Source organism: Toxorhynchites rutilus, chromosome 3 (assembly GCF_029784135.1).
Source record: "Toxorhynchites rutilus septentrionalis strain SRP chromosome 3, ASM2978413v1, whole genome shotgun sequence".
Lineage (NCBI taxonomy): Eukaryota > Metazoa > Arthropoda > Insecta > Diptera > Culicidae > Toxorhynchites > Toxorhynchites rutilus.
The window spans coordinates 4,300,092-4,312,774 of NC_073746.1; the positions used below are offsets into that span (position 1 = coordinate 4,300,092).

Genomic DNA, 12,683 nt, shown 5'->3' on the forward strand with positions numbered 1-12,683 from the left:
GACGTGGGAGCGTGGGAACGACAAGTATACAATGATGATAGTTGCTACTCATCCACTTAAACTGCGGTATAGGACCCGAATACGTTGTGTTGAACAAATTGACGGGATAAAATGGGGATTTACTCTTAATAAAACACCAAACTCGCGAATTGAGAGGAACGTGATCAAATTTCCGGAAACTATAATATATTCAATATAATAAGAATTTACCAAGAAAGTTTGATAACAAAGCGATAAACAAAGTAGTAGAACTTTAACGGTTGCCGTTTTATACCATGAGAATTATAGAATACCAAGATAATCTAGTACAGGCATATTTCAATTTTACTAAACCTAACATACCGGCCACCTTTTGAAATTCATTTCAAACATTTAACTTATTTTGCTTACTAATACTAATAATTACATATTTCAAAAACCTAATTAATCTTCAGAACATGGTAGTCCACAAATTTTCGAAACAGCGCGCTTAAATTCTCCTCCGGATGTCCTCAGGTAACTCTGTGTAATACCATCTGGTCCAGGATGCGTGTCAACGACCCGAGCTAGAGGCCATCTAGCTGGGGGTAGAGCGTCGTCCTTCAAGATAACTATGCTGCCAACGTCGATTTTAAACTGCTTGGGATTGGTTTTGTACAGCACCTGCAATTCCTTCAAGTATTCGCTTCTCCACTGATGCCAGAACCTTTGCGAATAGGATTGGAGTCGCTCATACTGTCCCAAACGATTCAGTGGAATGTTGCGAACATCAGGTTCGGGAAGCGGTCGGATCATATTCCGGACCAGAAAGTGTGATGGTGTCAATGCGCGGCAATCGTTGGGATCATCCGACAACGGCATTAGAGGACGAGAATTCATACTTCCTTCTATGGACACGAGCACGGTAACCAATTCTTCGTAGGTCTGCAATGCGTCGCCGAGTTGTCTCACAAGCTGCTTCTTGGCCACCTTCACCGCGGCTTGCCATAGTCCGCCGAAGTTTGGTGCCCGGGGAGGGATTAGATGCCACTGGATACCGTCCTGCGCAAGATTCTGTTTGATGTTGTCTTGTGCAGAGCCTGGCTGGAACATACAATATAGTTGATGTAGGGCATTTTTCGCTCCAATAAAATTTGTCCCGTTATCGGAGTAGATGTGTTTTGGCTTATTCCTTCTCCAAATGAAACGATTCAGAGCCATTAGGAACGTAGTAGTAGAAAGATCACCTACCAGCTCCAAATGAACTGCCTTCGTACTTAGGCAAATTAATACACATATATAAGCTTTTCTTGATGGAGCTTTTCGTTGCGCGGGCTTCAGATAAATTGGCCCGCAATAATCGACGCCGGTGCATTCAAAAGCTTCACCCGCTGTAACACGAGCGGCTGGCAGTTGGCCAATTGGCTGCTCAATCGGATGAGGAGTTGCTCTGCAGCATCGAAAGCATTTACGAAGTACGCTTGTCACAGCTCTTCGGCCACTGAGGGGCCAAAATTCATCTCTTACGACGGCTAGTGTTGTCGAAATTCCGCTATGAACCAGCTTTTCATGATGATGCTTGATGACCAGTCTCGTAAAGGGATGAAAACCAGGTAGGATAATAGGATGCAGTACGTCGAAAGCTTCCCTCGAACGCTGCAGCCGGCCACCAACGCGTATAAGGCCATCGGCATCCAGGTAGGGATTCATCAAACGCAGCTTCGATTTACTGGATACACGCTTGCCTAGTTGAAGCAGTTTAAGTTCGTCGGGAAACGATTCCTTTTGTACAAGCTTGGATAACACGAGTTTCGCAGCCATAATCTCTGCAGCGTCTAACACTTTGCCACGGTATCGATTTTCGGGTTTACATCGCGCATTCCTTGCAAAACGAAGAACGAATCCGACCAAGTTCAATAATCGAAGATAGCGTGAATATCGTAGAAATAGAGGATCGGGTGATGCTGTGATCGTTGCCAGTATGGCCGTCTTTTTCTGCTCGAGTTCCTCCACAGGGAAATCAATTGCTTCATACACTTGCGAAGGCCATGAGGATTTAGGCTTGCGAAGCCAGCTAGGACCATATTTCCACTTGTCGCTTACTAGCTCGGTTACTAGCTCGTTTGCTGAAACTCCTCGTGATACTAAGTCTGCTGGGTTCTCCTCCCCAGCAACGTGCATCCATTTCGAACCATGAGTAGTGGACTGAATCTCAGAAATACGATTTGCCACAAATGTCCTCCATGTTCGAGGGGGGGGAATTCATCCATTGCAAAACAACCGTCGAATCACTCCAAAAGTGACTAGCTTTTATAGGAACATCTAGGGCGAGGATCAATTTCTCATACAAACGGGCACCGACAAGTGCAGCACATAATTCAAGCCGGGGGATTCTCAAACATTTAAGAGGGGCAACCCTCGATTTGGATGCTAGCAAGCTCACTTTGATACTACCATCCGTAACTTCGGAACGCACGTACACGCATGCCCCGTATGCTGCATCTGAGGCGTCCGCGAACGTGTGTATTTCAACATTGTTTAAATGGGACATGAAAGCGCATCGATCAATGCGAAAATCGGAAAGTTGTGGTAGTTGCTGACAAAAACGGTCCCATTTTCGTTGCATCTCCGGCGTCACCTGGTCATCCCAATTCAACGACAAAAGCCACAGGTGCTGCATCATTATTTTCGCCTGTACAATGACCGGGGACACCAGACCCAGTGGATCGAAGAGTTGTGCAATGGCCGACAATATGCTGCGCTTCGTTGCCTCTCGAGACTCCAAAGAAACGGATACGTTAAATCGAAATACGTCAGCCTCCGGTTCCCAGAGTATTCCGAGAGTTTTTATCGTTTCGTCCTGATCGAACTTGAGAGCAGACTGAGTGCCGAGAAGCTCCTGAGGTATTTTGGCCAACACATCCGGTGAATTTGAAACCCACTTGCGTAGACGGAATCCACCTTTCTGCATCAACTGCATTAGCTCCGATTGAAGTTGAATTGCAGCTTCGATAGAAAATTCACCACCTATGTAGTCATCTATATAAATGTTCTTCTTGACTGCCTTGCTTGCATTTGGGTAGGCTGCACCTTCGTCGTTCACCAGTTGCAATAATGTACGCGTAGCTAGAAACGATGATGGGGCTAGACCGTATGTGACTGTAGCTAGCTCGTAGATCTTGATGGGTTGGCTTATGTCGAAGCGGAATACGATTCTCTGCAGTCGCCGGTCTATAGGGTTCATCCACACTTGGCGATACATTTTTTCGGCGTCTGCCACTAGGGCAACTGGAAACTGTCGAAACCTCACGATAATTGTAACGATGTCGTCTTGGACAACTGGACCCACGAGAAGAGAATCATTTAGGGATTTCCCAGTGCTCGTCTTAGCAGAACCATCAAACACTACTCGCACTTTCGTCGTGGAGCTCGATTCCTTTACGACGGGATGGTGCGGGAGGTAACATTCAAGAAGACGGCAATCATCATCCACTGGAACCTCGCGCATGTGGCCTAATGCGAGATACTCTCTCATGAAGTCGTGGTATTGTGACTTTAATTCCTTCTTCTTCTCCAACATTCGCTCCAACCAGCGAAACCGTTGGAAAGCGCTCGTTTTCGAAGCGCCAATCATTTTCTCGTACTGTGGTTGCTTCGGCATTTTAACGATGTATCGACCATCGGCATCTCTGGATACAGTTTCTCTGAATAGTTCCTCGCATCGTTGCTCATCGAGCGAAAAGTTTGATCCGTTAATCTCCTCTACTCTCCAAAACCGTTCGAGCAATTGGTCCACGGGTGTAACTGTCGCCACATGACAAGCTACCGGGATTCGTTCCGCTTCGTTCGTTTCCTTTACGATACCAGACACTATCCAACCGATTACGGTTTCTATCAGCATGGGGAGATTGACCGCCAAACGAACTTTTCCTTCACGGATAAAATCGAAGAATTGTGCTGCTCCAAGTATCATATCTATACGATGTGTCACGTTGAATTCGGGGTCAGCCAACGGTAGAGTTTCTGGAATTTTCCAGCACGACGTATTGAATGAAACGGGAGGTGTATCACATGTTACTCTACGTAGGACTAAGAAGTCTAGTGTTTGCTGGAATGGGAAAACTCGGGAACGTATTTCTGCCTGCACTTGATGCTTGGCATTCGTGACTGTACCATCTATGCCAGATATTGGGATGTTGATTGGTCTGCGGGCTAGGTGTAACTGCTGACATAAACGCTCGCTGATGGCATTCGGCTGCGAGCCAGAATCCAGCAACGCTCGGGCGACGTGTTCTTGTCCGTATGGATCGACGACCAATAGAACAACCGTTGACAATAATACATTCGTGTGAGTCACCTTCACTGCGGGATTCGCTAGCACTAAGCTAGTGTACGTATCAATAGTAGGTACTGCGGCAGCAACAGCAGACACCATTGGATTTGGACTCGGCTGTTGATTTTCACAGGAGGGCATTGTCATCTGGTTTCTTATGTCTGCATCAGCTTGACGATTCCCGGCCGGTCCTGGGTGAATCATCGAATGATGCCGCTTGGAGCAATGCTTACAGCTGAACTTGGAGCGGCAGCGTCTCGCATAATGGTCATTCCGGAAGCAATTACTACAGAGTCGTTTATCATACACCACCTTCAATCGAGCTGCCACATTCATTCCATTGAACACAGCGCAATCCACGAGCGGATGTTTTTGCTTCTCGCAAGCAGGGCACATTGGAAATATTTTTCCAGATGCTCCGTCCGTTACTGCAGCGTTAATATTCAGGCGGGGATGATGGTGCTTCTTACTTCCTGAACTTCCAGCTGCGGGCTTCGATAATAACGACGACGGATTTGGTCGATTAATGAGAATGGTCTCCAATACACGAGCTCTTTTCTGCAGGTATTCTATCATTTTTTCATAGGTTGGCTGCTGATCCGATGAAATGGATTCCTCCCAAGCCGCTAGAGAGGCGTCGTCCAACTTGTCCTCCAGAATTTCCATTAATATGGAACTGTACTGGGCGATAGGTTCGCCTAGCTGCTCTAACACCTTCGTGTGCCTCTGAAATTCATCCACTATTTTATGTAAAGCTTCGACGGAATGATTGGGTATCTTGGGATACTTCAAAAGCGCCCGAATATGTTTCTTCCGCAACAAAACCTTGTTGGAATATCGTTGTACTAGCGTTTCCCAAGCTACAGCGTAGTTATTGGCGGTGATTGTGATCGATTGAATTAAATTCGCAGCCTCTCCTTTCAATGCGGCCCTGAGATAGTGGAATTTCTGCACGCATGAAATCTCGTTCGACGTATGAATCATCGACACAAATGTGTCATGAAAGGTAAGCCAATCATTAAAATCGCCGGTAAATTCCGGTAACGTGATCGTGGGCAACTTCACATTAGATAGCGGAGACGAAGTGGGCGGTTGTACATTCATAGAGGATACAGCGGACGATAACGGTGTGGCAACCTCGGGCATTCTCGTCAACAAACCAGCCTTTACGCGGAAATATTGTTCCTCGATCTTAGCACGACACTCCAAGTTCCCCTTCATGAATTCTTCCGTTTCATCGAGCAGCTCATATTCAGATTGAACTGCTTCGAAGACTTCCATCAGTTTCTCCAATCGTTCCAATCTCAAACCGACTTCCCGGGCATGCTGGGTTGGATCATACTTCTTCAAGAAATCCTCTATGCGCTTCAATCCTTCTACGACGTTTTTTCGCTTTAATTCTTTGGCTTTCAGTTTCTTATCGGCCATGACGACGAATACAGTGGGATCGATTCCAATGAGCTGGTACCTCCACTCTCACGAGGCTTCTTATGCCTTCCGTAGGTATCGCTGCTTCTCGCGAGCTGAGTGTTCACACTCGTACGCGATTCGAGGTTAGATTCCAATGTCGAGCTGAAACGGTCGAAGGAAGACCCAGAAGTACCGCAAAAGAGGGATTTAAGTGTTTGGAACGATACTAACCTTGTACCTCCGATTTCAGGAGGCCTTGTATAAATTAAAACAAGCGGGAACAGCAGTATACGACGATAGTCGTCCGACGGGATGTATACAAAATAGCGATGCTCTTAATTGGTTGGGGTTATGTTCCACATGTGAACCAAAAATACGCTGGGACTTTCCGATGGGGATCCTGGTCACGGCACCAGTAATGTTGGATACAGCCTCCGGGGTATCGACACAGGGGATGGGGATTTGACGCTATCCAAATTGCAGGTAATCGGAAGTCCGTTCAGCGAATATCGCGATGACGTGGGAGCGTGGGAACGACAAGTATACAATGATGATAGTTGCTACTCATCCACTTAAACTGCGGTATAGGACCCGAATACGTTGTGTTGAACAAATTGACGGGATAAAATGGGGATTTACTCTTAATAAAACACCAAACTCGCGAATTGAGAGGAACGTGATCAAATTTCCGGAAACTATAATATATTCAATATAATAAGAATTTACCAAGAAAGTTTGATAACAAAGCGATAAACAAAGTAGCAGAGCTTTAACGGTTGCCGTTTTATACCATGAGAATTATAGAATACCAAGATAATCTAGTACAGGCATATTCAATTTTACTAAACCTAACAGATGTAATTCTTCAAACATATCCAAAATCAACAGACAGCCTAACGGAATCCTACGTCAACTATGCGGTCGTGTCTCGGGCACAACCCTCCTGTGACTTTTTTTTGACGCCGTAGGTATAAGAGATATTTTTTGGAAGCCATAGGTATAATTTTGATTATTGGAATTCAAGAAACCTTAATAATCAAAAATTATTTTGGAAAAATGAAAAATTATCCAACAAAAACATATATGAAACCAATATTTTTGATATTTTAGGTATGAGATTCAGTCCACGGTTTTTTTTCATACATAATAAAGTGTTTTCTTTTATCAAAATAATACAACAGAAAAGTTCACATATTTTGTTAGGTTATGTTATGCACTTTCCGTTCATGCTTACTTTAAACCGGATTCATCGCCCAATAAAGTTATACAGAATAAATGACGGTAAGTGATAGCAAATAAATTAAGCTATCATTTGGTACAAAATATTACCATATAATTGCTCTCCAAAGAAATGAAAAATTATCGAAGTTGCTGTTCGATTTTATTTATTTATTTATTCATTTCGTCAAACAAATGTAGACTACACACTCATACACTAATGTTACAATGTTTTCTTAGGTTAAATATTATTTTTGCGGTACATGTTTCTTTTTAGCTGTTTTTTATTCATTGTTGTGTCAATTATTTCGCAGTGCTGATTGTATATACGCATCATGCGATTGATAGGGGCGTTATTTGCATAATTTGTTCTGGATGTTTTGGTTAGAAACAAATTTCGCGTTCTTAGTTGACGCCCAGGTACATAGAAATTTAGTTTTTCTAGTAATTCAGCTGACTGTACTCGTTGCGAAATTAGGTCATTAACAAAAGAAAGCACTGCAAATTCACGGCGTTCTTTTAGTGTTTGGATGTTTATGAGCATGCAACGTGCTTCATATGAAGGAAGTGGAAATGGAATCCAGTTGAGTTTACGAAGTGCAAATAGAAGAAACTGTTTCTGGACTGACTCAATGCGTTCTTCATGTACGACCATATACGGGTTCCAAACGATGTTACAGTATTCCAGAATAGGCCTTACATATGTAATATATAAAAGCTTTATTGTGTATGGGTCCTGGAAGTTATGTGAGAAGCGTTTGACAAAACTTAACACACTATTCGCCTTATTTATTACAGAGTTGTAGTGTTCTATGAATGTGAGTTTACAGTCCAGGACGACGCCTAGATCTCTAACTATTTCACATTTTTCTACATTTTGATTTCCAAGACATATTACAATATTTGGTACATGTTTTTTTCTGCTAAATGTTATAGAGTTGCACTTTTTCACATTCAGTGTTAGTAGATTTTTATCACACCAAGTATGGAATACATGTATTTCGTTTCGAAATGCTTCGATGTCGTTTTCATTTCCAATTTCCGCGAAAAGCTTCATGTCGTCGGCATACACAAGTACATTGATACGCTTGAGAACGAAGGAGATGTCATTAACGTACAGAATGAAAAGAAGAGGACCAAGATGAGAGCCTTGTGGGACTCCCGAAGTGATTTGAAAGAGAATTTTGAAAATGAACAATTTGTTCACGGTTTGTTCTAACAAGAATTGAGCCAGTTTAAGAGTCTTTGTTCCATTCCTATTTTCTGCAATTTGAAGAGTAGTAATGGAATGTCGATGCGGTCAAATGCTTTACTGAAGTCAGTGTAAAGAGTTTCTACGTGTTTGCCATTTTCCATTGCATTCAAAATAAAAGTCACAAAAGCCAACAGATTAGTTGCAGTTGAACGGCCTTTGAAGAAGCCATGTTGCATACACGTAATTCTATTCTTTACTTGTTGGAAGACTTTTTCGTTGACTATTACTTCGAATAGTTTAGGAATGCAAAAGATAATGGCAATTCCACGATAATTACGTACGTCAGATTTAGCGCCTGATTTAAAGATAGGTACCAAAAAAGATTGTTTCCATTTTTCTGGAAATATTCCAGTTTGTAGTGACATATTGAAAATGCAATGTAAGGGAAGGGTGAGTTCCTCTGCCAGGTTCTTTAGGAATATAGGTGCTATTCCGTCAGGTCCTGGTCCTTTTGTTCCGTCTAATTTTTTTAGTGCATGGCATATTTCCTGTTGTGAAAGAAAGTTCACCGATATGTCATTTGGATAATCCGGTAAAAATGAAAAGTAGTTCCGATCGCGATTTTCTTCGGAAAATGTGGTATATACTTCCTGAAAGAAATTTGCAAAGAGATTACAAATTTCGTTCGAAGAATTCCCCACATCCTCATCGAGATGCATCTGCGATGGGAAGTTATTGCTTTTGAGCTTAGACTTTACGTAATTAAAGAATTTCTTCGGGCATGATTTGACTTCAGTTTCGACCTTTCTATTGTACTCTTCGTGTGCACTTTTAATTGCAAAATTTAATTCTTGGGAAATATTTTGATATTCAAGCAAATTTTGATGACTTTTGTCTATTTTGTATTTTTTATGTGCTTTTTGTTTTTTATTCTTTAGATTTCTTATTTGAACGTTAAACCGAATAGGATATTTGCTGGTTGAATTTCTTCGTCTTCTTTTCTTCGGCACAAATTCTGATATTATGTTATTCAGAATTTCGTGAAGAATATGTACAGTTAAGTTGACATCTCGTTCGCTGTTTAATGAAGTTTGCCATTCTATGGCTTGTAGGCTACATTTGATTGCTTCAAAGTTCGTCTTGTTATATTCCGGTACTTCTTCATACTCCCAGTCGATGGGCAATTGTCTATTATGTATAAAGATTGAGTATTCAATTGCTGTGTGAAATTTTTCATTTTTCCAAAGAGGAGTCATGGACTCATTCACACAAAAGTCGTCGGTGATGTTAGTGAATAATAGGTCTAGATAATATTTTTGGAAATTTTTTACATGATTTATTTGGTTAAGACCGAGATGTGCAATTTCGTCAAATATATATTGTAGGGTTTCATTTTCCCCGACGACTGGGAGTAGAATGCATTCATTATCATTATCGGGAATGAAGTCTACTTTATTTTGATTGAAGTCGCCATAGATATGCAATTTCACTTCTGGTTCTAGTGTTTCTGCACAGAAGCAAATATGTGTACTTCGCCAGCTATAGATAATTTTGCCCATACATGCTCAAATTCTTTATGTTTTTCGGTTATAAGTTCCTCAGAAGTGAAATTTGCATTAATGGCAATGAGGACCCCTCCTCCAGACTTCTTCTGAGATAACGATAAGTTGCGGTCGTGCCGGAATACGTTAAAATTATTTCCAAAAACTTCTTCGCTTCTTACGCTTTCGTCCCAGCTAGTTTCAGTTGCAAGAATTACATTGAAAGAAGCGGGTAAAAGATTTTGATGAATTTCCTTCATTTTTGCTGGGCTTTTCGTGCGATTGAAGTTTTGACAGTATATCAAAACTTCAGTCGCATTCTGTTGAGAAGGCGGAGAAGTTTTTGAAAGACTAATCCTACTTACTTTACTGTTTTGATTTTTTCGACTACTATTTCCCTCTAAGGGGCGCGTCAACGTCGTTGAAAATTTAGCGGACTGTAGAACTTTGTAGATGCTTCCCTAGCATGTTGTAGCCGTTGCGTGTGTTCACTGGACAGGAATGCTCGGTGTGATGTGAGGTCTGCCAAGGCGTCAATGCGTGAAACTCCCAGCTCTTCGTGTACTTCTAGGAAAATTTCACGCAAAAGGTTTGTGTCTGTTGGTAGACCTTCAGCTGCGAGCATTACTGATGCACTAGTTCTTGTAATTCCAGGAATACAAACAGCCGTTGTTTGGTCGTGGAGGAAGGACAGATACGTCCTCACTGTGTCCATTATTTTCAAGTCCCGTAGGCGTGCCTTCAAAAAGCGTCTGTCGCCGGCAGCAGATTGCTCCGTAATTCTTATTATAGGAGGTCGCATTGGGTCCAGAAGAGGAGAGCCTTCTCCAGCTGCTAAATTCGATTCCACAAGTGTTAGCGGAGTGTTTCAAGTGTTAGCAAGTGTTTCCGAACACTTGGTACGATACGTGTTCAAACTGCACCAAATAAAACAAATTGTGTGTTTCTGAAAATGCTGACTCAATCTTTAAACATTTTTGAGCCAATAAGAGGCCTGGAAATCTCTTATTTATGAACAAAATCCACTGACGCATATGATAAAATGTGTATCAGGGTCACAGGGTTTTACAGTTTTAGGCCATGTTTGCGCTCAAATCGTTCCAACATTAGAAGAATCAATAATTTATTAACGCGATAGTATTAAAAATGAACGTCAAATTACGTACATTCATAAAATTTTTTGAATTTATATCTTAATTCTCATGAGTGAGGCACCAATACGGACCATTCGTTGAGAGCCACTGACATAGAGCAATTTTATTTTCAAATAAAGTTTCTTAAATGTGAATACATACATAAAATTCGTCGCAATTGAATTAATAAGGAAAATGATAATTCGTAATTTTGATTTATTCGGAAGACTTTTTTTCATAAACCGGATTTTTATTATTATTTATGAAACAGTTACTCAGTTCTAAGACACCGAGCTAATCAATAAACAACTGTAAAATAATCACGATCCAAATCCGATAAATTATTGAAGTGCGGTGGGCTTATGCATCTGAACTCTACCGGTACTGGATAGTATGATGCAACATCCTATCAAATTACGTTTAAATCGGAGGCTCAGATTCGGTTGATCCAAGCCGAATGGAATTCAATATTTACTAAGATTAATGGCGACAAAGTGCCGAAGAAACATGCTCCCGGTGAGAGCACACTAATTTCGGGATGTGTGGACCGCAAAGGTCCACTTCTCCGACAGGACCGTTTACGAGTGTGTCAGACCAGTCGGAACCGGCATTCGTCCTGCAAGCGGAAGAGCTCGTTAATCTGTCTGTCGGATTAGAGTATTAATTAGCGTAATTAATCAGAGTTGGAATAATTAATTTCAAAGGATTCTGGTTGTGGTGGAATCATCATCATCATTATCATCATGCTTTCGATTAGATCCGACACGTATACAAGGGATCATCCAGGAACGGTAATATGAAGACTCCTGGAGTACTCACATTGCCGGTGGGCAGTCGTAATTAGTGGTTGAGCTACACCGAACGGCCGTGAAGTACAATCTCCGTTTGGTACCTGCAACGCGCGCCGTTTCCAAAACCGACAACAATCCGAGCCACTGAAGGGAAGAGAAGCCTAATTCTGATTGATTATTTCCTATTCCCAAGCGCTCTGCCCGCCTCATTCGATGTTGCCTATGGCCAATGATCCGATGAGGGAAGTTCACCAAGGGGATTTGATTTTATTAGCACTATTAGAATTATTACCGTTATTATCTCTGCGGTCTGGCCCCCAGAACATCGAGATAGCCGATTAGAGTGTGAGACTGCACAGCTTCCAGGACTCGACAAAAATTATATGCGCGAGAGGCAATTCTCGCGAATAACGACAAACATAATTTCTAGCCATGGAAAAGCTTCCACATCCGCTAGTTTAGCACAGCCACACTCGTTTGAATAAATAATCGAAACCGGGGATTGCAAACTTGTCAGCCCTATCAAATCCAAATATCTCGCCGCCGGGATATCACACCATTTTTCTGCCTGTTCAGATCCTCATCCCGTCCACGTTCGTGTGTCCGATGCGTCCGTGTGCGTGTTCATCATGCGTGCTTTGGGAGTTTCAATTATAATTTTACATCCGTTCTATCTCGTTTTGATTTGGGGCGGCTCTGGGCGGAATATTTGCTTAATCAAGTGAATCAATGAAGGATGAAAAATTCAATCACTGGAAATGGGCACTCAATCCAAACGGCGCACGTTTGCGATTATCCGCTTCTGTCCGCCATAGAATTCATGTGGATTCCCCCTTTTACAAGTGCACGAACTCACTAACTTGTTCTTTTATTTTTTCTTAATATACAGGTTCTCACATAATTCTTCTCTGAAACGAAAGTGATTGGTTGTACTTCATACGTACCCTTCGGAAAGACCTGTTTCGGGGCAAGAGATCCATAATGAATATAAATAGCGAGTCCATGCTGACCGTTGGCAGGTATCAAACGAACGTGAGCGGCGTATATCCTTATTCGTCCGACTGAACTTCTAATAAAGCATCCGCCAAATTTTGGTAGTTCATG

The 12,683-nt window shown here is 42.1% G+C and overlaps 2 protein-coding genes across 2 annotated transcripts; both read right to left on the minus strand.

Annotated features, from left to right (window-relative positions):
• Positions 1 to 423: 423 nt before the first annotated feature.
• LOC129779848 (uncharacterized) lies at positions 424 to 2,139 on the minus strand. Its single transcript, XM_055787590.1, has one exon. It carries the CDS (start codon positions 2,137 to 2,139, stop codon positions 424 to 426), a length of 1,716 nt encoding a protein of 571 aa, XP_055643565.1.
• Positions 2,140 to 2,170: 31 nt separating this feature from the next.
• Positions 2,171 to 5,719, minus strand: LOC129779854 (uncharacterized). The gene has a single exon (XM_055787596.1). The coding sequence runs from the start codon at positions 5,717 to 5,719 to the stop codon at positions 2,171 to 2,173; it is 3,549 nt and encodes a 1,182-aa protein (XP_055643571.1).
• Positions 5,720 to 12,683: the final 6,964 nt, after the last annotated feature.